The sequence below is a fragment of the Aulonocara sp. 'chitande type north' Nkhata Bay genome, linkage group LG15 (assembly GCF_057382095.1).
Source record: "Aulonocara sp. 'chitande type north' Nkhata Bay isolate Kocher_YH1m ecotype deep benthic linkage group LG15, A_spYH_male_GT1.1, whole genome shotgun sequence".
Classification (NCBI taxonomy): domain Eukaryota; kingdom Metazoa; phylum Chordata; class Actinopteri; order Cichliformes; family Cichlidae; genus Aulonocara; species Aulonocara sp. 'chitande type north' Nkhata Bay.
In genome coordinates, this window is record NC_141358.1 from 630,255 (window position 1) to 653,614 (window position 23,360).

Here is a 23,360-nt window from a genome sequence, read left to right on the forward strand (position 1 = left end):
GATGACTTTGAGACTGCTAATCCACTTGGTTCCAAACGTGGTGTTCACAAAGTTGGTGCAATCTATTTTGTCCTCAGAAATCTGCCTCCAAAGTTAAATTCTGCATTGATGAACATTCATTTGGTTGCATTGTTTCATGCAGAAGATGTGAAAAAATACGGCTTTGATCCTATTTTACAGCCTCTGATTGATGACATAAAGTTTTTGGAGAGCCATGGCATTGATTTACCCTTCTCATCTGAAAAGGTCCATGGCACTATATGTCAGATAACTGGGGACAACTTGGGGATGCACTCAATTTTGGGTTTTGTTGAGTCTTTCAGTGGACGTTACTTTTGTCGTTTGTGTTTAATTGCAAAACAGGATGCACAGAGTGTGTATACTGAGGATGATCCAAAGATCATCTTACGAGGGAAAGAACTTTTTGAAATGCACTGCAGTGAGTTGCAATCTGATCCTCAAAAGCTACATGTGTTTGGCTTAAGAAAGAATTCTACACTGAACACTCTTCAATTCTTTCATGTTTGCCAGAACTTTTCCTTGGACATTATGCATGATATTCTCGAAGGGGTAGCACAATATGAGATAAAGTTACTGTTGGAATATCTGTCAGACAATTTTCTGCCGAAACCTGCTCTTTTGTCACGGATCTATGCTTTTGACTATGGCTACTTGGAGACCAAAAATCGTCCAACAAGGGTGAACTTAGACAGTAGTGGTAATAGTATAGGTCTTAACTCCATTCAGACTCTTTGTCTGATAAGAAACATTCCTTTAATTTTTGGTGATATTGTGCCAGAAGGAAATCAGAACTGGACTATGCTATTGCTATTGTTGCAAATAATTAACATCATATTCTCTCCATCTGTTACACATGGCATGACTGTGCTTCTAAAACATTTAACAATGGAACATCATGACTTGTTCAAATTGTTGTATCCAGGTAGGAACATGATTCCCAAACACCACTTTATGTTGCACTACCCAACTTGCATCAGAAAAATTGGGCCATTATTGCATGTATGGAGCATGAGAGGTGAGGCTAAACGTAGGGTGTTCAAAGACACCCTTAAGAACTTTAAGAACATCACAGTGTCACTTGCCAAAAAACATCAAACATCCATAGCATACAAGTGGGAGACATGTCCTTTAAGCCATGTTGAGTATGGGCCCTTGAAATCATTTGATGTTGATAGTGAGGAAAATAGTGAAATGATCTCCCTAGGCTTGCCTGCTGTTGCAGAAGAGGCTTTCTCTGCTAATTGGGTTAACATTAATGGGACTGAGTACAGAACAGGATTGGTCATTTGTTGTGGTTCTGAACATGAGATGCCGGTGTTTTGCAGAATAAAAACAATAGTTTTGGTCAATAGTCACACCTACTTCATAGTTCAGAAGCTTGTGGTTGAAAATTTCAGTGAACATTGCCATGCTTATAAAGTGTTTGAAACGGATGAAAAATATGTTGTTAAAGCAGACTGTATTGAAATATACAAGCCCTTTGATTTGCAAAGTGCTTATGGTGATGATGATGGTCTGTACATTGTGCCATTATTTTTGTTGTGAACGTATGCTGTATGGTGCTTGGAATTTAATATTTATTAAAATGCTTATGTGACCAATTTTATGTTTTCTCCTTTTATCCTGTAAAGGGACTTAACAAGGATTTTCACTGAATGTAGCACAGTAGTCATACAGTAATTGCACTTTAATGCATTTTTGTATTCAGACAATTAATACAGACTAGTATTTAAAAGCTCATATATGTCACTTTAAAGTGCCAAAATAACACTGTAAAGGTTACAGAATAACACTCTAAGTGAAAACAGTCAACACAATCCAGTGTGAAAATAAACACTTAAAAGTGTCATAAATAACACCATAGTTGTTGTGTAGTAACACCCTCAGTGAAAAGAGTTAACCCAAGCCAGTGTAAAAGTGAACACTTATCAGTGTCCTAAAACAACACTATAAATGTTAGGTAGTTACACTCTGAGTGAAGACACTTCACACCATACAGAGTGAAATTCTAACACTATGGGTGTTATATTTTTAACACTACAATGGAGTTAAAATAATAACACTTTGCAAAGTGTTACTTTAACTCTAAACCAGTGAGAATTATATAAACACTGGAAAAGTGTTAACTTTAACACTATAGGAGTTGAATTAACACTGGAGATTTTGCTGTGTATGTCAAATCTGGAGGTGTTACAATGGAAACATTAAATGGTAAATGGTAAATGGCCTGTATTTATATAGCGCTTTACTAGTCCCTAAGGACCCCAAAGCGCTTTACATATCCAGTCATCCACCCATTCACACACACATTCACACACTGGTGATGGCAAGCTACATTGTAGCCACAGCCACCCTGGGGCGCACTGACAGAGGCGAGGCTGCCAGACACTGGCGCCACCGGGCCCTCTGACCACCACCAGTAGGCAACGGGTGAAGTGTCTTGCCCAAGGACACAACGACCGAGACTGTCCAAGCCGGGGCTCGACCTCTTGACCTCTTAACTCTGAACTCCTAGAGGGGCTATGACACCAACAGAGTAAATTCACAGACTCCGCCCCCAGCACGGCTCCAATCGAAGCTGAAGTGAAGCCGTTTCAGAACATTTTGCTCTACATATTTGAGTTGTTTGCCATGCTTGGTAAGTCATTTTTTCAAAGATTGTTTCAATTATTTCTATTAGCTTTTACTTCTGTGGCTCTTTGGAGTTGAGACAAATCTGTGTGAAAGGCATTAGCCATGTTGCTGATAGCATAATATTCTGTCTTAGCTAGCTCAAAGGTATTGTTTGCGGGCAAATACCACAGCCTTGAAAAAAGCTTGCATGTGAATTTTCAGTCAAACTTTTGGTCAAATACACCTAAAACAATGTCTAGAATGTGAAATGTTGGTATAATGGTGCTACTTGAAGCCTGAAAATGATCGCCCATAAAAAAACGAGCAAACCACAGTAGCTGACGTCCTGACTCGATTCTACGTTAGCATAGATCCCTCCAGAGTTTTGTGCACACGGTTTAGGTAAAAATGAAAAAGGTTGAGGTTTTACATTTAGTTCAGTATTACCTGTTGCCTGTGTCCTTGTCTTTTGGGGAAATACTTTACACAAGTAATGGCTCAAAGAGGATTCCTTTTTTTTTTTTTTTTACTGTGCTGCAATTGTTTACTGGATTATTTGTGCCATTAATTAGTGTCAACTAATTTTTATTCAATCTCCACACAGGATATGCTTGTGAAGATGGAATATGGGGGAAAGCAGAAGTGCGTTGAAGTTCCACAAAGGGATGAATGAAGGACATGCATATTGTATTGAAGAAATAAGTGTTGAGAATGCTGTTATTTGCATTTACCATGTCAGACCTTTTGATAAACAAAATTCTAATGAAAGTGAGAACATGTACACTGTTACATCTTTCAGAAAATGTTTTGAAATTGTGGTGCACAGTTCAGAATAAATGTTTTTCAAAAACCATTACGTCTTTTAGTAAATGTTTATTTCCAAAAGAAATTTCTAGAAGTTCAGAACAGTAAAATTCCCGCTTTTTAGAATGAATTAGAAGATAACTCTTACGTAGTTAAACTAAAATACTCTTTGAGAGTTAATATATAAACTCTTAACACCAAGTGTTAAATTATCAACTCCAGACAGATTTGGTGTTTAACACTAAATCAGAGTTAACGTACCAACTCTCCAAAAAGAGTTAAATTAACACTCTCTGGTGTGGACCCATATAGACACTTTAATAGTGTTGAAATCAAATCCGACAGTGTTAATTTGGACATGCTGGATTTGCTGTGTACAATGGTATAAATGTATTCTTTGCGATACTTTATAAATATGAAACTCTAAAGATTTTGAGTTCAGGCACATTGTGAAACAAGAATCTAAATATTTGTGTCACAATGATTTCTATAAAAGCATGTTGTTTATGGGGATAACGCAACAAATCTTTTGTGCGTCCTATTAATGATCAATGGTAATCCAAGAGGAACCCTGGCTCAGGACATTTTCATGACAAGTGTCAGCACAGACATCTACTATGAGAGAACATGTTTTATCATCATAAAGACTGTGATATGAAGCATCGTTAAAGTGTCACTTCAGTAATGTTGACTCATGTTTTTTAATAATGACTTTAAAACACTAAACACTAATTTCAGTGGTTTATTTTAAGTTTACAGAATATAACATGTGGTAAGACGATGAGTTTTACTTCTCACAGTCTGTGTTATGTGTATCTATTTATCGTGTATGCTACTTTGCTCTGTGGACTGTAAAATGTTTCATTGTATTCATAAAATAAACTAGGCTTTCACTGTCTGCATCTTTTACAGTTTTTCTGCTTTTGTTCACTCCAAATTTGACAAAACCTACAAATATCCAGAGTTAACTCACTAACAAATGTGGAGCAGTCTCAGTGTATTTAGCTGCTTTTTCCCTGAACACAACCAACTGAGAGAAACGCCTGTAGTCCTCACTTTGGTCATTTTGAACGCTGAAGGAGATTTGTTCCATAGACACCTAATACTAGTGTTTACAGCACTACTATGTTCTATTTAAATCCAGATTCCTTTCATAGTTTGCAGTTTCTTTAGTAACATATTTGTAGATGAGTATATTGCTGAACAACACAGCTAGCAGTCTCACACACTCTTTAGGTTTTTCAAGTTTTGTGTGTAAGGGTTTAGTCTATCAAACCTTACCCTTTTCTCCCCAGTATCACAACAGTATGACTCCCAAAGTACAGATCAGTAAACAACCAATGATTCTAAAGCCAGAACAGAAAGATACAGTTGGAAGATGAATGATTGCGTTTTTATGATGCATAGTAAAACTACCCCTCTTCTTCTCCTCTGTGTTGTTGTTGTTGTTGCTCCCCCCTCTCTCTCTCGCTCTGTGTGTGTGTGTGTGTGTGTATGCCTTAGAAGTCAAATAGTACATTAGCCATACTTAAAAAAACATCTCAATTTCATTTAGAACTGAGATTCTAAGTTGTAAGCAGAAATCTTATGCACAGTCAGAAACATGTTTCCCCACTTTCACAATGCTGAGGTGTCAAATCCACAACCCCCAACAGATGGTTTGTTACACGCGGGTGTGAAGGGTAAGCTTTACTTACACAGCCTCACACATAGTAGATTTTTAAAGTTTTTTGGGTACAGTGGTTTAGCCACAGATGAAACATCCACTTTTGATAAAGATCACTCCACCTGTTTATTTCTTAAGAAATTAAGCATCTTTATTAAGCTCTTATTTTGTCACGGTTCTGGGTCAGTTTGACCCAGTATTTTGAGTTGTCATGTTTTTGCAGGTTTAGTTTAGTTCCTCCGCTGGAGGGCCCGAGGAGCCCGTCCGTTTTCCGGGCCTCTAAGTCAGCATCATGGCCTTTGGGGACGGCCTCCGGAAAGAGTTCGTCGCCGCCGCTGGCATCGCGGCCGACCTCCGGACCTGCTCAGTGGCCGCCACTGCCTTCCAAGTGGTCGGCCTCCCGAACTGTTTGCCCTTCGCCGCCGTTGCCGTGTGCACAGTCGGCCTCCAGAACTGTTTGCCCATCGCCGCCGTTGCCGTGTGCACAGTCGGCCTCCAGAACTGTCTTGGTCTTTGTGTTGTCGACCCCCGGGTCGACCCCCTGAACTTTTCTCGGACTCTTGAGCTCTGATTTGGTTTTGTTTTTGATCTGCTTTCCTGTGTTCTTGGACTGTTTTCTTGTGTGTTTGGACTCTTGTGCTCCTTGTTTTTTGTTTCGGACCCTCCTTCCTGGACCCCCTCTGCCCGCCCTGGTCTGGTGCTCTGTTTTTTTGTTTTGGGCTGTCGGGAGCCAGCCCTTGGAAGGGGGGGTACTGTCACGGTTCTGGGTCAGTTTGACCCAGTATTTTGAGTTGTCATGTTTTTGCAGGTTTAGTTTAGTTCCATGTGTCATTCTCTCTATGTCGAGTCTGTGTCTTAGTGTGATGGTTTCTTGTTCCTGTTTTATTGTGAAGGTCTGCGTCTCATGTGAGTGTGTTCAGTTTTACCTCTGTTTCGTCTTGTTGATTTCTCCCAGCTGTGTCCACCACCTGTGTGTAATTCCCCTGTGTTTCTCTGTGTATTTAAGTCGTATCCTCTGTCATTGTAGTTGCTGGTCCGTCTGTGTATCCACCATGTCTCACCCGTGTGTTCTCCCTGCTGTCCATCGTCATTCTCCTCTGCTCGTTCTCATTCTTGTCCAGGTTTGTGCTCTGTAGTTTAGTTGTTTCCAGTCTAGTTTAGTTCGTGCTCCATTTGCTGTTTTGTCTATATTTATTTTGTATTTAATAAACCACCCTCACCCCTTTACAAGTGCCTGCTTTTGGATCCTCCTTTATTTCCCACACGGCTCATCGCACTCACCGTGACATATTTATACATGTCTACACAATAATAGACACCGTGTGCTCTGTGACATTATAGTCTTCTACTTCTGCTTCCACCGGTTTGCATTTTAAACTCCCAACCTTTCAGTTTGTTATGAACGAGTTATATTTCTAACATTTTGTGATATAAAAGTGAACCATGTGGCTTTTTTATTTTCTGTGTGATGGGATGACTTAAGACACGAGTTATTTAAACAATTATAAATGGCAGTGTGATGGCCATGGTACTTTATGTGGGTCAAATATGTTAAGGATAATGTTTATCAATGTAAAATTGCACAGAACTTGTGGATAGAATATAACATTTTGTAAACAGTTATCTCAGAAGCTGTACTGTCAGATCTATGTATGTAAGGTTAAACTTTCCACAGTACTTCCACTTAAGTGGAACACATAAAGTCACCTTTACCAATAATCCACTGCTCCTTGAAAAAGTAGCACAAACAGACAACTGACTCAGCAATGATAAAGTAGAGCTATCCGAGGCCGATACTCAAGCAGAAGAAAATTAAAAGTTGTTGTTTTTGCGGCTCGAAAAATTAAAGAAAGTATGTTTGTGGCGTGGGTGTGGTCTCTGGCCAGCTGCAGAGGAGGGGTGACGCAGTGAGCTCCCGGGGCGGCGCAGGGGCGGGTGAACAGGTGTGCTGGGATCTGACAGTGATTGTGTCTCTTTATATGTTGGCAGTGACAGTCGGAGGAGGAGGGCGGACGTGACAGCAGAGAGAGAGAGTGGGAGTGTCTGTGTCCCTGTACAAACCCACAGTGTTTAATAAAAGTTCTTCTATCGTCAAAGTCGCTCCGGCTCGTGTTTCTTGGGTCCCACGTTACAATGTTTAATAATTGAACAAGATCCGCACCTTTAACACATGCACATTCAAATTTTGGAACAGGCTCAACATTGCTGTTGTTCAATAGTTTTTATCCGTTCGAAAAAGTCATTTTACCCTTATTAAAGCTCATTATGTGCTTTAGAAGGCATAGCATACATTTTCACTGCTATGCATATGATACCCACTTTTATTGGTTAAACTGCCGGGATATCTTAGACACATAATGAGCTTTAATTTTCTGCTTCTAAGTTCAGATAAAACTGAGGTCGTTACAGACAGAACAGATGTTTAAAACCTTTGGATGCACATTTGAAATGCACTCATTCTCCTTATCAGCTGGAAACATTAAAGCCGTAAAATGATTTTTTTGAACGGATAAAAACTGTTGAACAACAGCAATGTTGAGCCTGTTCCAAAATTTGAATGTGCATGTGTTAAAGGTGCGGGTCTTGTTAAATTATTAAACATACTTTCTTTAATTTTTTGAGCCGCAAAAACAACAACTTTTAATTTTCTTCTGCTTGAGTATCGGCCTCGGATAGCTCTACTTTATCATTGCTGAGTCAGTTGTCTGTTTGTGCTACTTTTTCAAGGAGCAGTGGATTATTGGTAAGGGTGACTTTATGTGTTCCACTTAAGTGGAAGTACTGTGGAAAGTTTAACCTTACATACATAGATCTGACAGTACAGCTTCTGAGATAACTGTTTACAAAATGTTATATTCTATCCACAAGTTCTTTGCAATTTTACATTGATAAACATTATCCTTAACATATTTGACCCACATAAAGTACCATGGCCATCACACTGCCATTTATAATTGTTTAAATAACTCGTGTCTTAAGTCATCCCATCACACAGAAAATAAAAAAGCCACATGGTTCACTTTTATATCACAAAATGTTAGAAATATAACTCGTTCATAACAAACTGAAAGGTTGGGAGTTTAAAATGCAAACCGGTGGAAGCAGAAGTAGAAGACTATAATGTCACAGAGCACACGGTGTCTATTATTGTGTAGACATGTATAAATATGTCACGGCGAGTGCGATGAGCCGTGTGGGAAATAAAGGAGGATCCAAAAGCAGGCACTTGTAAAGGGGTGAGGGTGGTTTATTAAATACAAAATAAATATAGACAAACAGCAAATGGAGCACGAACTAAACTAGACTGGAAACAACTAAACTACAGAGCACAAACCTGGACAAGAATGAGAACGAGCAGAGGAGAATGACGATGGACACAGTGGTTGAGCACAAGCTGCTCCCAGTGGCGTGTCTAGAAAATGTTTGTTAGGGGGGCCAAGTAGGGGCACAGATTTGGAGAAGGGTGGCAGATGTAATTGGCAGATAATGTTAAAAACAATTCTACCAACCGTTAACCATAATTCAATAACCCTGTAAACCTAACAACCGAATGCGCTTTTAACTCTTATTAGAATGAGATTTTAACCACTACGGTGCAAAGTTTTTAGATACTGCGTTGATAAAGTACAAGAGATACAATCAGTCAGTGTTTATTCAGCAGTCAAGGACATCAATATTTGCATAGTATTTTTACTGACATGTAGTGCATATGTTTTGGGCAAAAACATTTTTGAATATTAAAATACGAACATTTTTAACATACAATTGGCAAATTAGCCAATGCCAATGCAAAACCAATGCCTGTTAAAAAAAAGAAGATAATCTTCTCACAAACTGGTGTTTGATTTTGAAACAGGAAAAAAGTGGGGAAACAAATGAAAAGACTAACATTTGAATAAAACCTGAAAGCAAGTAAATACTTTCTATGCTGCCTTATGGTAAACTTTGGTAATATTGATAAAGAACAACACTGGCTGATGATGAAATACAGTCAGCTGGCATGGTGACACTGCCAGTATTAACCTGCAGGGCTGGACTGGGACAAAAAATTGGGCATTTTCACTACAGACCGACCCACCAGGTATTAAAGCCATAAAGACTTTGAATGAAAACAAATGCTGTTGTGACAGTGATGTACAGTCTTGTTGGTATATGTATGATTTCTATACATTTTACGTCAGATAAAAACTTTGTTCGCAAGATTCAGATAATTATTTAATAAAAGCTAAATATTTTAAATGAGAATAAAAAAGAAAAGTATTTCTTTGTGCCCCCCTCTCCCTGTTAATGCCCTACCTGGCCCCCTGGCAACACTTTGCTAGACCCGCCCCTGCATAGTTACCAGCTGTCAGCTACATAGAAAAGGATCCTGGTGTTATTTGTCTCTCAGAAACAGCTCATAACTTCAACTCATTCATGTCACCTAAAAGGTAAACCTGTTTCTCCATCACAGCTCTGATGATTCAGTAAGGACATCTCCTGGTTTCATCTTCATGTTTCCCTCTCACCACATATCCAAACCGACATCATGACCAGCAGCTTTACAGCTGTGGCTCCAGCAAACATCAGCTGATACTAGAAACTAATATTAAATAAATTCTAACAACAGCTGATCAAGCTTAAAAGTGCTGCTGTTGTTTAGCGTGACATCCGCTGGTTTCCTCTTTCTGGTGCAAAGTGGGCGATAAACAAGAGAGACAATCAGCTGATCATTGATCAGTTTCATGATTGAAGTAGCAATAGAAGAGGGAGGGGAGATAAGAGAAGAGGCAGCTGTAAAGACAGAATAACTCCAGCTTTGTGTCTTTTCCATTCTAGCTAAAGTCCGGGACAAACTGCGTCTCTTCTCAGCTCAATACGAAACGCGTAATATTTTCTCTGAATGGGGGGATGATTCCATTTTTTAAGGAGCTGTTGGCAACTCTACTAACTAACCTTATGAATAAAATAAAGTTCACTATCAGTAACATCATCAAAGTCAAAGTCAAAGTCAGCTTTATTGTCAATTCTGCCACATGTACAGGACATACAGAGAATAGAAACTACGTTACTCTCAATCCCTAGATCCATCCATCCATCCATTCGCTTCCGCTTATCCTTTTCAGGGTCGCGGGGGGAGCTGGAGCCTATCCCAGCTGTCATAGGGCGAAAGGCGGGGTACACCCTGGACAGGTTGCCAGTCTGTCGCAGGGCTTCAATCCCTAGATAAAATAGCAAATGAACATTTAAATATAAGAGTGATTAAAAATGCAAGTAAAATAATTAAAAAGTAAAATTTAAATAAATAAATACAATACAATTTTTACATATAACAAGAAAGCTATACAATATACAATATAATGAGTAAATGACATTGAGTGCAAACCAGGCAGAGTAGTGCAAATGGGCAAATAGTGCAAATGGAGATTTGGTAATGTACGGTAAGAGATAGTGTAACAACAAAGTCTTATGAGGTAGTGGCAGTCCAATGCTCCACAAAGTGACTGGTAACTGGTGCAGGCCAGTGAGTGAGTTAGAGAGAGTGTGTGTGTGTGTGTGTGTGATGTGCACACCCAAGAACTTGGTGCTGCTCACTCTCTCCACAGACGCTCCGTCAATGGTCAGAGGAGCATGTTGGGTGTGCATTCTCCTGAAGTCCACAACAATCTCCTTCGTCTTCTCCACATTCAGAGAGAGATTGTTGTCAGCACACCACGTGGCCAGGCGTCTCACCTCACTTCTGTAGTCGGTCTCATCCCTGTTGCTAATGAGACCCACCACCGTTGTGTCGTCCGCAAACTTGATGAAGAGGTTGGAGCTGTATGATGGAGTGCAGTCATGGGTCAGCAGAGTGAAGAGGAGGGGGCTCAGCACACATCCCTGCGGGGCCCCCGTGTTTAAAATGATGGTGCTGGATGTATTACTGCCGACCCGTACTGCTTGAGGTCTTCCGGTGAGGAAATCCAACAGCCAGTTGCACAGTGAGGTGTTGAGCCCCAGCTGGACCAGTTTTTGAGTGAGCTGTTGGGGGATTATGGTGTTGAATGCTGAACTGAAATCTATGAACAGCATTCGAACATATGAGTCATTTTTGTCCAGGTGTGTGAGTGCCGAGTGGAGTGCAGTGGAGATGGCATCATCGGTTGAGCGGTTGGGCCGATACGCAAACTGGAAGGGATCCAGGGAGGGGGGCAGGACAGTCTTGATGTGTTGCATGACTAGTCGTTCGAAGCACTTCATCAGGATGGGAGTAAGTGCAACAGGACGGTAGTCATTAAAGCAGGAGGGAGATGACTTTTTTGGAACCGGAATGATTGTGGTGGCTTTAAAACATGTGGGGACGACAGCCTGGATGAGTGATATGTTGAAGATGTCTGTGAAGACATCAGTGAGTTCCACTGCACAGTCTTTCAGTACACGACCAGGAATGTTGTCAGGACCCGGAGCTTTACGTGCATTGATCCTGCTGAGGGATCTCCTCACGCTGTCCGGGGACAGAGTCATCACCTGGTCACCAGGAGGGGGTGGGGTCTTCTGTGCAGTGGTGCTGTTTTGGACTTCAAAGCGAGCAAAGAAAGTGTTCAGCTTGTTCAGCAGGGGGATAGTGCTATCACAGGTCTGTGGTGGGGGCTTGTAATCTGTGATGGTCTGAATGCCTCGCCACAGGCTCCGTGAGTCTCTGCTGTCTTTGAAGTGATGAGATATTTTCCTGGAGTACTGTCTCTTAGCCTCTCTGATGCCACGGGAAAGGTTGGCCCTAGCTGTCCTCAGGCTCGCCTCGTCTCCATCTCTGAAGGCAACATTCCGAGCTTTCAGCAGCCTGTAGACCTCTCCTGTCATCCATGGTTTTTCCATAGCAACAGAACAGCTGTATAGAAACTCGTCATGCTAGCTCACGCAGTATGATGTATTGTAACTGACTGTAAAAAGTCAGCACAACGAAAATAAACTCCACCTAAACTTGGTTTATATCTGACCCAGACAGACTGCAGGTCATAACTTCTTACCTGAAGTTGAATTCACCTGACACTTGGACCGGCGGCCACCTCGGGTCTCTCCTCCTGCCTCACCTTCCCTCATCCACCTGTTGCCTCTGTGGAAGCTCCGCCATAGCCACCACCGTACAACACTTGTGTCAAGCCAGCCTCCAATTCGAGACTTGCAGTCAAGCCAGCCTCCAGTTTGTTTTACGTTCCCTGTGTATTCAAAGTATTACGGGAATGGATGTGGAAACCGGATTTCAAAATAAAAGTCAACTTCGAGTGAATTAACAGATATGTTAAGAACATAATAACATATAATTTAGGCTTTTTTTTTTTTTTTTTTACAAACTCTAATGTTAGATCTATATGACACAGCCTTGTACCCTAATTGTGCCCTGTCACTATCAAGGCCATCTTATTTTGGATTTCAAAGTAAAAGCCCTGTGAATCTTCATTTTTGAACTACTCTTTCAATGACTTAATAATGCTCTTAAAAGCAAAAGTCGTATTTCCAAATACCATTTGGACTTTATATCAACACTTTCCAACCACAGTCTTTTTCACAGTGATACCATATCAATATCAAGTCAGTCTGATTTTGCCTTTCATAGTAATGGCCCTTTGAAATTGCCAATATTTGACTTAATCCTCTAGATCAACAGTATACAGACCCACAGTGATACCATATCAATATCAAATCATTCTGATTTTGCTCTCAAAAATAAAAGCCTTTTAAAATTGTCCATAATTGACCTACCTTTCAGTGATTTCAAAATGCTCTAAAAAGGAAAATTCCTGTTTCCACAGGGTAATTCCACTTTAGATCAACAGTATACAGCCCCACAGTGATACCATATCAATATCAAGTCATTCTGATTATGCCTTCCAAAATAAAAGCCCTTTCAAATTGAGCATATACGACCTACTGTTTTAACGATTTCAAAATGTTCTTAAACAGAATTTTGCTATTTCCACAGGATGAATCCATATTAGATCAACAGTATACAGACCCACAGTGATACCATATCAATATCAAGTCATTCTGATTATGCCTTCCAAACTAAAAGCCTTTTCAAATTGTCCACAATTGACCTACCTTTCAGTGATTTCAAAATGCTCTAAAATGGCAAATTCCTGTTTCCACAGCATAATTCCACTTTAGATCAACAGTATACAGACCCACAGTGATACCATATCAATATCAAATCAGTCTGATGTTGCCTTCCAAAATAAAAGACTTTTCAAATTGCCGATATACGACCTACTCTTTTAAAGAATTCAGAACACTCTAAAAATGAAAATTGCTCTTTCCACAGGATGAATCCATGTTAGATCAAAAGTGTACAACCACACCATGGTACTATGTCAATTTCAAGTCATTCTGATTTTGCCTTCCAAAATAATGGCCTGTTGAAAATGCCCATAACTTACCTAACTTTCAGTGATTTCAGAATGCTCTAAAAAGGAAGATTTCAGTTTCCACAGGGTAATTCCACTTTAGATCAACAGTATACAACCTCACGATGTTACCATGTCAATTTCAAGTCAGTCTGATTTTGCTTTCCCGTAGACGACCTACTCTTTTAACGATTTCAAAATGCTCTTAAATTGAAAGATGCTGTTTCCACAGGATAATTCCACTTTAGATCAACAGTATTCAACCCGACAGTTGTACGGTGGTGGCTATGGCGGAGCTTCCACAGAGGCAACAGGTGGATGAGGGAAGGTGAGGCAGGAGGAGAGACCCGAGGTGGCCGCCGGTCCAAGTGTCAGGTGAATTCAATTTCAGGTAAGAAGTTATGACCTGCAGTCTATCTGGGTCAGATATAAACCAAGTTTAGGTGGAGTTTATTTTCGTTGTGCTGACTTTTTACAGTCAGTTACAATACATCATACTGCGTGAGCTAGCATGACGAGTTTCTATACAGCTGTTCTGTTGCTATGATGTTACTAATAGTGAACTTTATTTTATTCATAAGGTTAGTTAGTAGAGTTGCCAACAGCTCCTTAAAAAATGGAATCATCCCCCCATTCAGAGAAAATATTACGTGTTTCGTATTGAGCTGAGAAGAGACGCAGTTTGTCCCGGACTTTAGCTAGAATGGAAAAGACACAAAGCTGGAGTTATTCTGTCTTTACAGCTGCCTCTTCTCTTATCTCCCCTCCCTCTTCTATTGCTACTTCAATCATGAAACTGATCATCTCTCTCTAAAGATTAAGAGCCTTTCAAGTATCATCTTTGCACATACCGTGTACTTCAGGGGAAACTGGTATCTGCAAAACACACACACACACCAAGACGTGCGGGTAAACATTCAGTCTCTTCTTTTAAGTCTCCCTAGAAATGCTGAATGGATACTTACAGTGTATGAAGTGTGAAGAACCACTAATCCCAACAATAACAGCACTCTCTCCATCATGATGCAGCATGTCTCCAAGTAAATGCTGCTTCTTTGGTTTACATATAATACGACCTTTGGAAGTGGAGTAGTTTTATGCCAGCTGTAAACAGTAACTGAGGGACTTTGACTCAAATTGTTACTGATTTGTGGGTGTTTTCACATGTGCATCAGCCTGAGGTGGCGTGAATATCTCCACACTTCCTGTCTTAGGCTATTTCCTGGGTATTATTAGATTCTCTGATGGCAACCCAGAATTCAGCGCAGCAATCGTTCAGGAGCACAAATGCTGATTTTTTTTTTTTATGTGATATATTCAAAGCATAAGACCCACTCTCCCTATGCTTTTTTCTTCAGGTGTTTTCAAACGTGTAGGCAATTTGATAAAGTTGTGGGTTTTAAGTTAAAGTCTCGATTGTCTATATTTTCCTGTGGGTATTTAAAGTCAGACGTTTATTTTTTATGACCAAATCTAATCGCTAGATGGGGACAGATACCCACTTTTTACCAGTACGGCGCTCGACACTACGGCATATGCTACGTAAAGCTATACGTAACCCCGGTGGTAGAGTGGACACTTTTTACGCTAAATCCACACAAAGAGGTGAAGGAGCTAGTTAAAACCTACAGTTCAATCCAACCCTGAAAACAGTCACGCTCTTATCTTTGCTGTTGGCGATGTTACACAGAATTTTCCATTGATCATATGGTCCTCATTTCCCTACGTTTGCACAGATGGACAGATAAAAGCAGCAGTGCTGCAACTTTTACGACGTTATCTGTGTCATATTACAGAAACGCCCCCAAACGCAGCACAGACAACGGCATGTATCAACACTCGGTACGTCACTGATTTAAACGCAGCTTTTAAAAAAGTGGCATATATCAAGGTTTATCTAAAGGGTGGGATTTTGCTATTCTCGCCTAATCCGCTCAGATGCCAAAAACAGTCTTGGACTTGGTTGAAATACAACGAGGAGACGGAGACGATACCGACATGTGTCCACACTACGCATTTTCCGTGTTTAGGTAGTTGTAGCCACTGTCTTTTGTGTTGTCATATTGCTAATGTCAGCAAGGTGGCTAACGGCAGTGTCACATTTAGCCTAACATGCTAAAACACGATGGTGTGAAACCTTAGAAAAATAGTCTTGCCCACTGTCGGTATTTTAACTGGCAGCCATTGAATATTGATATTACTATGCGCATGTCCCGATCGTGTATTCAGACGAGGTGGCCGAGTGGTTAAGGCGATGGACTGCTAATCCATTGTGCTCTGCACGCGTGGGTTCGAATCCCATCCTCGTCGGAAACTTCTTATATTTAATGCGCGTATTAAATTTTGATATCACTTTTCATAATGTTTAAAAAGCAACAACGCTTAGTTTATGAGGATTCAACCATGCTTTAGCATCTATAATTTATAATTTAAAATTCACTTTATTCTGACAATTATATAAACAGTAATATTATTTAGTTGCTAAGCACTTTTTAAAAACAGTTACAAATTGCTTCACAGTTTGTTCTTCTAATATGTGTGTGGTTGACTCTGTTTGCATTTATAAATAGGTCCACGTATTTCTAGTGTCTTTTTTTATCCAAAGGGCCACAAATAATGGGGCAAAAGATAAGGTAAAGCCAACCTATAGAGAGAGCACCCCATAAGAACAAATCCGAAAACCAGCTGACCTGATAGGCTGAGGATACAGGTCATGGATACATACACACACATACATACACACACATCCCCCCCCCCCCCCCCCCCCCCCCCCCCCCACACACACACACACGCACATGTGGGACTCATGTAATGGGTGGGCACAGATGGAAAGATGGAAGTATTGTAATAGATATTGCCCCCCCTCTCCATAATTTCATGCATTCTTATCATTGTTATGTTATGCGTTCAGTTCTTTATTACTATTTCTGACACATACTGTGATAACTGGCAATCCAGCTAGGATATTCTGATCAGTGATGATTGTGGGAATCATCATTGATGGCGCTCACGCAGGCATTGAATCGGGCAGCTTTGGGGTCCTGTGTGTTCTACTGCACAGATAGCCTGCAGAGTGCAGCTACGCTGAACTGAAGTGCTTGTGTTTTGTATTTGCAGTTGCAAATGAGCAAGTAAAGAGAACGATTCTGAACTCATGCACGCCTGGAAGTGTCATTTGTCCAAGTGTGCAACACACACACACTTGAGAAGTAAAATTGAGCTGGGCACACATGAGCCAGGTGAGGGAACACTATCACACGGAGCCGTCTGTACCGGGAGTTGGTCACAGACCGCAGCCTCCAGGCCGGGCACACAGCTAGAGGGATGCAAAGAAGCCCCCCAGCCAGCCTGAGAAGACCCACAGAGCCACAGCAGCCATGGTCGATCACAACCCCGGTGCAGAGAGCCCCCTCCGAGATATGCCAGCCTCCTCCGGCAGGCTGTTCCACAGACGAGGACCATACCACTGAAAAGCTGCCTCTCCGTGAGTATGTGACCTGACTTTAGGAACAATCAAAAGGCCAGTACCAGAGGACCTCAGAGTCCACGAGGGTTCATATGGTAGAAGCAGATTTGAAAGATAAGAAGGCCCGAGACCATTAAGACATTTAAAGACCAATAAAAGAACTTTAAAATCGATCCTGAAACACACGGGGAGCCAGTGCAGCGATTCTAAAACCGGTGTAATGTGGGCCCGCCCTCTGGTCTCCGTCAGCACACGGGCTGCAGAGTTTTGTAAAAGTTGTAAAGGTGAAATATTCTTTTTGGGGAGACCAGAGAGCAGGGCAGTAATCAATGCGACTGGTAATAAAAGCATGCATCAGCATCTCCATGTTGGCCCGAGAGAGAATAGGGCGACTCTGGCTATATTTTTTAGATGATAAAATCCAATTTTGGTCACATGTTTAATATGTGGGATAAAACCAAGCTCAGAGTCAAAAATAACACCCAGGTTTTTCACTTGTAGCGAAGGACATAGTGAAAATGCCTCTAATTTAGACAAGAGTTTCTCTCTCTGAGCCTCGGGACCGACGATTAAAACTTCAGTTTTGTCCTGGTTAAGCTGTAAAAAGTTTTCTGCCATCCAAGATCTTATATCTAAAATACAGTTAAAAAGGGCATCCATTGGTCTGGTGTCATCAGGAGACACGGAGATGTACAGCTGAGTGTCATCAGCGTAACTGTGGAAGTTCACTCCATGCCTCCTGATGACACCACCGAGAGGGAGCATATACAAATTAAAAAGTACAGGGCCTAGAACCGACCCTTGAGGCACACCACATGTCATTTTATGGATCTTAGAGGAGCATGTATCCATACTCACCATAAAAGTTCTGTCTGAGAGACAGGAAGTGAACCAGTTGTGTACAGCACCAGAGAGGCCCACCATGTGTTTCAGTCTGTTTAAAAGAATAGCGTGGTCTACTGTATCAAAGGCTGCGCTTAGATCCAGCAGCACCAGGACTGAGAGCTTTTGGGCGTCCCAGTTACATCTAAGATCATTTAAAACCTTTAGGAGAGCCGTCTCTGTGCTGTGGTTCACCCTAAATCCAGACTGGAATATCTCCAGGATCTGTCTATCATTTAGAAAATCATTAATCTGAGTAAAAACAAGTTTTTCTAAGATTTTACTTAAAAATGGTGAGTTGGATACAGGTCTGTAGTTATTAAAATCATTACAGTCCAAATTGCTCTTCTTCAGAAGGGGCCTCACCACCGCCGTTTTAAAGGCAGCAGGGAAGACACCCAACTGAAGAGAGCAATTCATCATGTATAAAAGCTCAGCCTCAAAAAATCCATAAAGTGTTTTAAAAAGTGAAGAAGGGATTGGATCTAAAGGACATGTGGTGGGTCTCACTGTGGAGAAAACTTTCTGAAGGTTCTCAGCATTAACCAGGACAAAGCTGTCCAGTGTCTCCTCAGGTACAATCGAGCCCTCAGATGTGTTTACAAACATATCGCGATTAGATAAAATATCAGATCTGATGGCGCTGATTTTTCCCCTGAAGTGGTCTGCAAACTGCCCACAGAGCGAGTCTGTGGGGTTCTTTGGGAGCTTTTAAAATCAGGGTTAAATAAATGATCTATGGTGGAAAAGAGGACCTTGGGATTATTTTTGTTAATACTGATTATTTTGGCGAAGTATGAATTTCTTGACTTCCTTAATGTATTATTGTACACTTTAAGTTGCTCGCAAAGTATTTGATGGTTGATAGTATTTTTATTTTTCCTCCATCTCCTTTCTGCTGCCCTGCAATTTCTTTTGAGTTTTTTGACTTCTTCGTTTCTCCAAGGTGATGCATGTTTTACGTTAATCTTTTTGGTGGTGAGTGGAGCAACGGAGTCAAGGCTTTTCTTCAGTTTGCTGTTAAAATGATTAAAAATAAAATCACAGGGTGCAGGTAAAATCACAGGGGGGCAATTTGCAGCCACTTCAGAGGTTAGATAGCGCCTCCTCACAGTTCGCACCGAGGTCTCCCGCTGAATAAAACCGGTGATGTTAAAAAACACACAGTAGTGGTCAGAGACAGCCAAGTCGACAACAGAGGACATGCTGGTGGACAGCCCACGGGTGATGACCAGGTCCAGAGTGTGTCCTCTGTTGTGAGTCGGCTGTGTGACGTGCTGGGTAAAATCCAAACAGTGAAGAATGTTTAAGAATTCTTTTGATGTAGAGTCAGAAGGATTATCTGTGTGCAAGTTAAAATCACCGGTTAAAATTATCATGTTATATTTTGAATGTATGTTTGTTAAAAATTCAGAGAATTCCTTGATAAAAGCAGCGCTGTCTTTAGGTGGTCTATAAACTGTGACAGATAAAACTGGAGGGCTGCTGAAAACAATAGCATGGAATTCAAAAGTGGTAAAATGATTAAATAAAATGTGTTTGGTGGTGAGTGTGTTGTTGGCTAAAGATGCAGTCTCACCACCTCTCTCACCACTTCTAATAGAAAAAGAGAAATTAAAATTTGGTGGGGAGGCCTCAGTGAGAACAACTGGTGCATCCGAACCCAGCCATGTTTCAGTTAAAAATAAACAATCAAGTTTATTATCTAAAATTAAATCATTAATAATAAAAGACTTGTTCAGCAGAGAGCGAACATTTAGAAGTGCCATACTGATCAAGACTGGTGGATATTTGACAGTAGAGTTCAATGGATGTTGACATTTTTGAAGAGGCCGGAGGTTATTAATGTTTTTGGAGTTATATGCTGTTAATAACATTTTTTTTAATTAAATCAAATCACATGCAGGCTAGTTCTTGATAGCAGTCTAGCTGTTGCTTTGTTGACCAACTGAAGATGGATTAAGGAGGAATAAGATGTAGAGAGTTACAATAATCAAGACAGGAGAAAATGAAAGTGTTTATTAGAGATTCCACCTTACTGGGAATCAAAGAAGGTCTGATTTTTGCATTATTTCTTAAGTAAAGGTAATAAGACTGGATGAGCTCAATCTCATCTTAATTTTTGGTCAGAAATAAGACAGTGATATTGTTGGCAAAGGGGCTGAAGTAAGAATCTCAGTTTTGCCAGGATTGGGAAGAATAAACGGTGAAAAAAGCTTGCACTGGTAGTTAGACACAGAAAATGTTTTAGTTTGTTTTGTTAGCTTTTTATTCTTCACGTTGTTGTAACATTCCATCCTGGGGACTTCACATTCTTTTGCTTTTCTTCTCTGAGATTCATTTCAAGTGCTCCTCGTCCGCTTGATAGCCCTTGTTGTGACATCCTTCTTTTCCAGCCATTTGTTTCTCATCAGAGCTCTCCTGGGGATTGGGAGGACAGCTTACATCTCCTGTGGCCCCATAATGACTCCAATCAGACCTGGGAGAGAGTGTCACGGTCTCTGCCTGTCCCTTCTTGAGGTCATCTGAAGCTCGACTGTTTGTTGTCTGAAGAGGGTTAAACAGTGAACTTATTTTCCTTTTATAAGATAGACGATAGAGTAAGTTCTATTTTTTGCTTGAATGTTTGTGAACACATTACCTTGTGATCATGTTGATAACGATCTATCGCGTACTGGTATTTGGCTGCACTGAGTCCAAGAGCACCAGCCAATCTTTCCCCAAGGAAGTCACAGGCTGAATTTGGAAACAGAAAATGTGGAGACTCAGTGAAGCCTGCACAAAAAGCTAAAGTCAGGGCCTTCTCTACAGTCACTTGGCTTCTGTATTGATTATGTAACATGGCATACCCAGCAGTGAAAACCTCCCAACTAGAATGGCCACATTCTTGAACGATAGCCGAGTCTGAGAAGAAAAAAGATAGAAGCAATCACATGAACTGACTGTTGCTAAATATTCACCACAAGTCTCCCCCCCCAAACAGATACCCACCTTCTGTTTAGGTTCTTCAAAGGGAGTTTTGTTTGACGTCTCCACCTCTTCCTCCTCGCTGTCTTCAACTACAAGAGTTTCACCGCTGGAGAAGTGGATCACCTTCCTCTCTTTGGCCGAAGCAGGACCCTCAAAGTTTGTTTCAGTGGTGTTTGCTGATGTCTGACGCATCAGAAAACTTTTATTTATTCACAGCATATCATCTAAGTACTGTGTGTTATACTCACTGCATTTACAATACTATTACAAATTGCACCGGAGCGACAGAGTCATGGCAGACAACTGCATAAAGTTCATTTTGTGAATACAAACTAAGCTAACAGCTATGTTTGCTTCATTATCACGGCACTTACTTCCTGGTTGTTCATTCTTCGGGTTACATTAGTGTTTCTGTATTGCTCCAAAGGACAAGTATCCAGTCATTGTTCTGTGTCACTGCTGTCCCAGACATCCATCCATGCTGACTCTGCGTTGTGGAGAAAAACAACTACAGGATACAGGATCTGACTTGAAACCTGAGACGCCAAATACAGAAGTGCACAAACCTTATCAGAGGCAAGTCGCTCCAACACAATCAGTTTCACTCTTGAATTCAAGGGGCTGGGCTTGGGAGGCAGGTTTGGTGGCGTGTTGAATATCACAGCTTAGCCATGCTAAGCCACTCTGCTGTTAAAGTTAGATTTTCTTTCAGTAAAGTCTGACTGCACATACTGGCAATCACGCCATTCTTAGATAACCAGGTTAGCCTTACTAGCTCAGACAAGCAGCAGAGAAATGACAGAGCACAAATTCTATACCAGATTATCTGGTAGCACCAGACTGTAGGGTTATTAGAGTATAGGGCAGTGGTGTCAAACTCAAATACACAGTGGGCCAAAATTCCAAACTGGAACAAAGTCGTGGGCTAACATTAATATTTATTGAAAAAAATCTTCCTCCAGATATATAATAAGGAACCTTTTCTTATAGACTCAAACAAGTTTTGCTGAAAAACTGAATATGGGACAAGCTTTGCTTAAACGATATATAACTTATATAAAAGTATATATAACTTAATATTGCACACATGCAAAATTGAAATTCCAATTAAATAACATATCAGTGGAATTTATTTCTTAAATAAAAATTGTATTTTCAGCCTTCTGAATTAAATTTTAACAGTAAACCTTTTCCCCAGGCTAATAATAAATAGAAAAATAACAATAATAAACCACTTATCTAATAAAAATATAATTGAACGTGAAACCATTCAAGCCCATGTCTGGGAGTAGCAAGAAAAAGTGCACAAAGAAAATGCTAATTATAGCTCAGTTTGCTACACACTGATCTGATGTGTCCAAGCCAGATACCTGGCATCTCTTCTTGGATGCTAGTTCCTCAATGTCTAGGCTCAGGCTCTGAACTGAGGAAATCCTCAGGATTGAGTGAAGGTGTTCATCGGTTAGACGTCTCCCGTGAGATGTTTTGGCCATCTTCATTGAGGAGAATAGTTGGTCACATAGGTAAGTGCTGTCGAACATGGAGAGCATCTGAGCAGCGTGGGTGCGGAGCCCAGGCATTGTGTCAGGGATGAAATGTGGAAATTGTGAAGTGCCCACAGCATCATACTTTGACTTCAGCGTGTCACTACACTGGAGTTCAATCAGCTCCATTTGGAGGTTTGTTGGTGCGTTTGCAACGTCAACTGCAAAAGGATTACTGAGCAGTTCAAATCGACATTTCTGGGCATCAAAGTTGGCAAATCGCCGGGTAAACTCAGCACTGAGTACACAGAGTTTTTCAGCAAACTGTGCACATGGGAACACAGCAGTAGAGATCTGTTCATTGGTTGGCAGCAGGGAAAATGGCCCAGGTTTCCTTGTAGCATCTGATTCTGCCACAGGCACAATTTAGTTTTAAAAGCCCTCACTGCAGCATACATGTCTGTGATGATACGCCCCCGCCCCTGAAGCTTCGAGATCGCTCATGATCTCACACATAAAGGCATTGCCACAAAGTGATTCTTGATGTATGATGCAGTCAGTTGGACATTTGGAAACCTCATCAAATATTTCCTTCCCTGTGGTTGTGCCATGCATTGATTTTAATCCTAAAAGTTCCTCCGTAACACAGAGATTTGAGTCCACACCACGGATGAAGACTGAAAGCTGGGCAGTATCAGAGGCATCACTGCTCTTATCAACAGAGATGGAGAATGCAACACAATTGTTTTCCTTCTCCATCAGCTGGTTATATAGATTGGTGGCAACTTCAGGTGTGTGATCAGCTACTGTGTTTCTGCTCAGGCTGACATTTGAAAATGCTTGCTTTTTCTCTGGGCACACAACGTCGCAAACTTTCATCATACACCTTTTTTAAAGATCCAAACGGGACAGGCAAAAAAAAAAAAAAAGAAAGGACACACCCGACCCATCCTTCAAATTCGGGGAAAAGGAGGACACATTTGTCGGCTGCATTCGGAGGAGTCTACGACAGCCTTCGGCGCGTCGCTGTGACGTAATCGGCCTCCAAATGCATCCTCAGGAGGATGCAGCCCATGAATTTGGACACGACCAGG

The 23,360-nt window shown here is 40.9% G+C and overlaps 1 protein-coding gene and 1 non-coding gene across 2 annotated transcripts; one reads left to right on the forward strand and one right to left on the reverse strand.

Annotated features, from left to right (window-relative positions):
- Positions 1-15,692: 15,692 nt before the first annotated feature.
- trnas-gcu (transfer RNA serine (anticodon GCU)) lies at positions 15,693-15,774 on the forward strand. Its single transcript has one exon. It is a non-coding gene; the product is annotated as a tRNA-Ser (tRNA).
- Positions 15,775-19,597: 3,823 nt separating this feature from the next.
- LOC147312194 (uncharacterized) lies at positions 19,598-21,404 on the reverse strand. The gene is made up of 6 exons (XM_086265213.1): positions 21,349-21,404; positions 21,157-21,269; positions 20,804-20,965; positions 20,662-20,716; positions 20,454-20,548; positions 19,598-20,359 (listed from the first exon to the last, which is right to left on the reverse strand). The coding sequence occupies exons 2-6, from the start codon at positions 21,169-21,171 to the stop codon at positions 20,150-20,152; spliced, it is 537 nt and encodes a 178-aa protein (XP_086121339.1). The 5' UTR covers positions 21,172-21,269; positions 21,349-21,404; the 3' UTR covers positions 19,598-20,149.
- Positions 21,405-23,360: the final 1,956 nt, after the last annotated feature.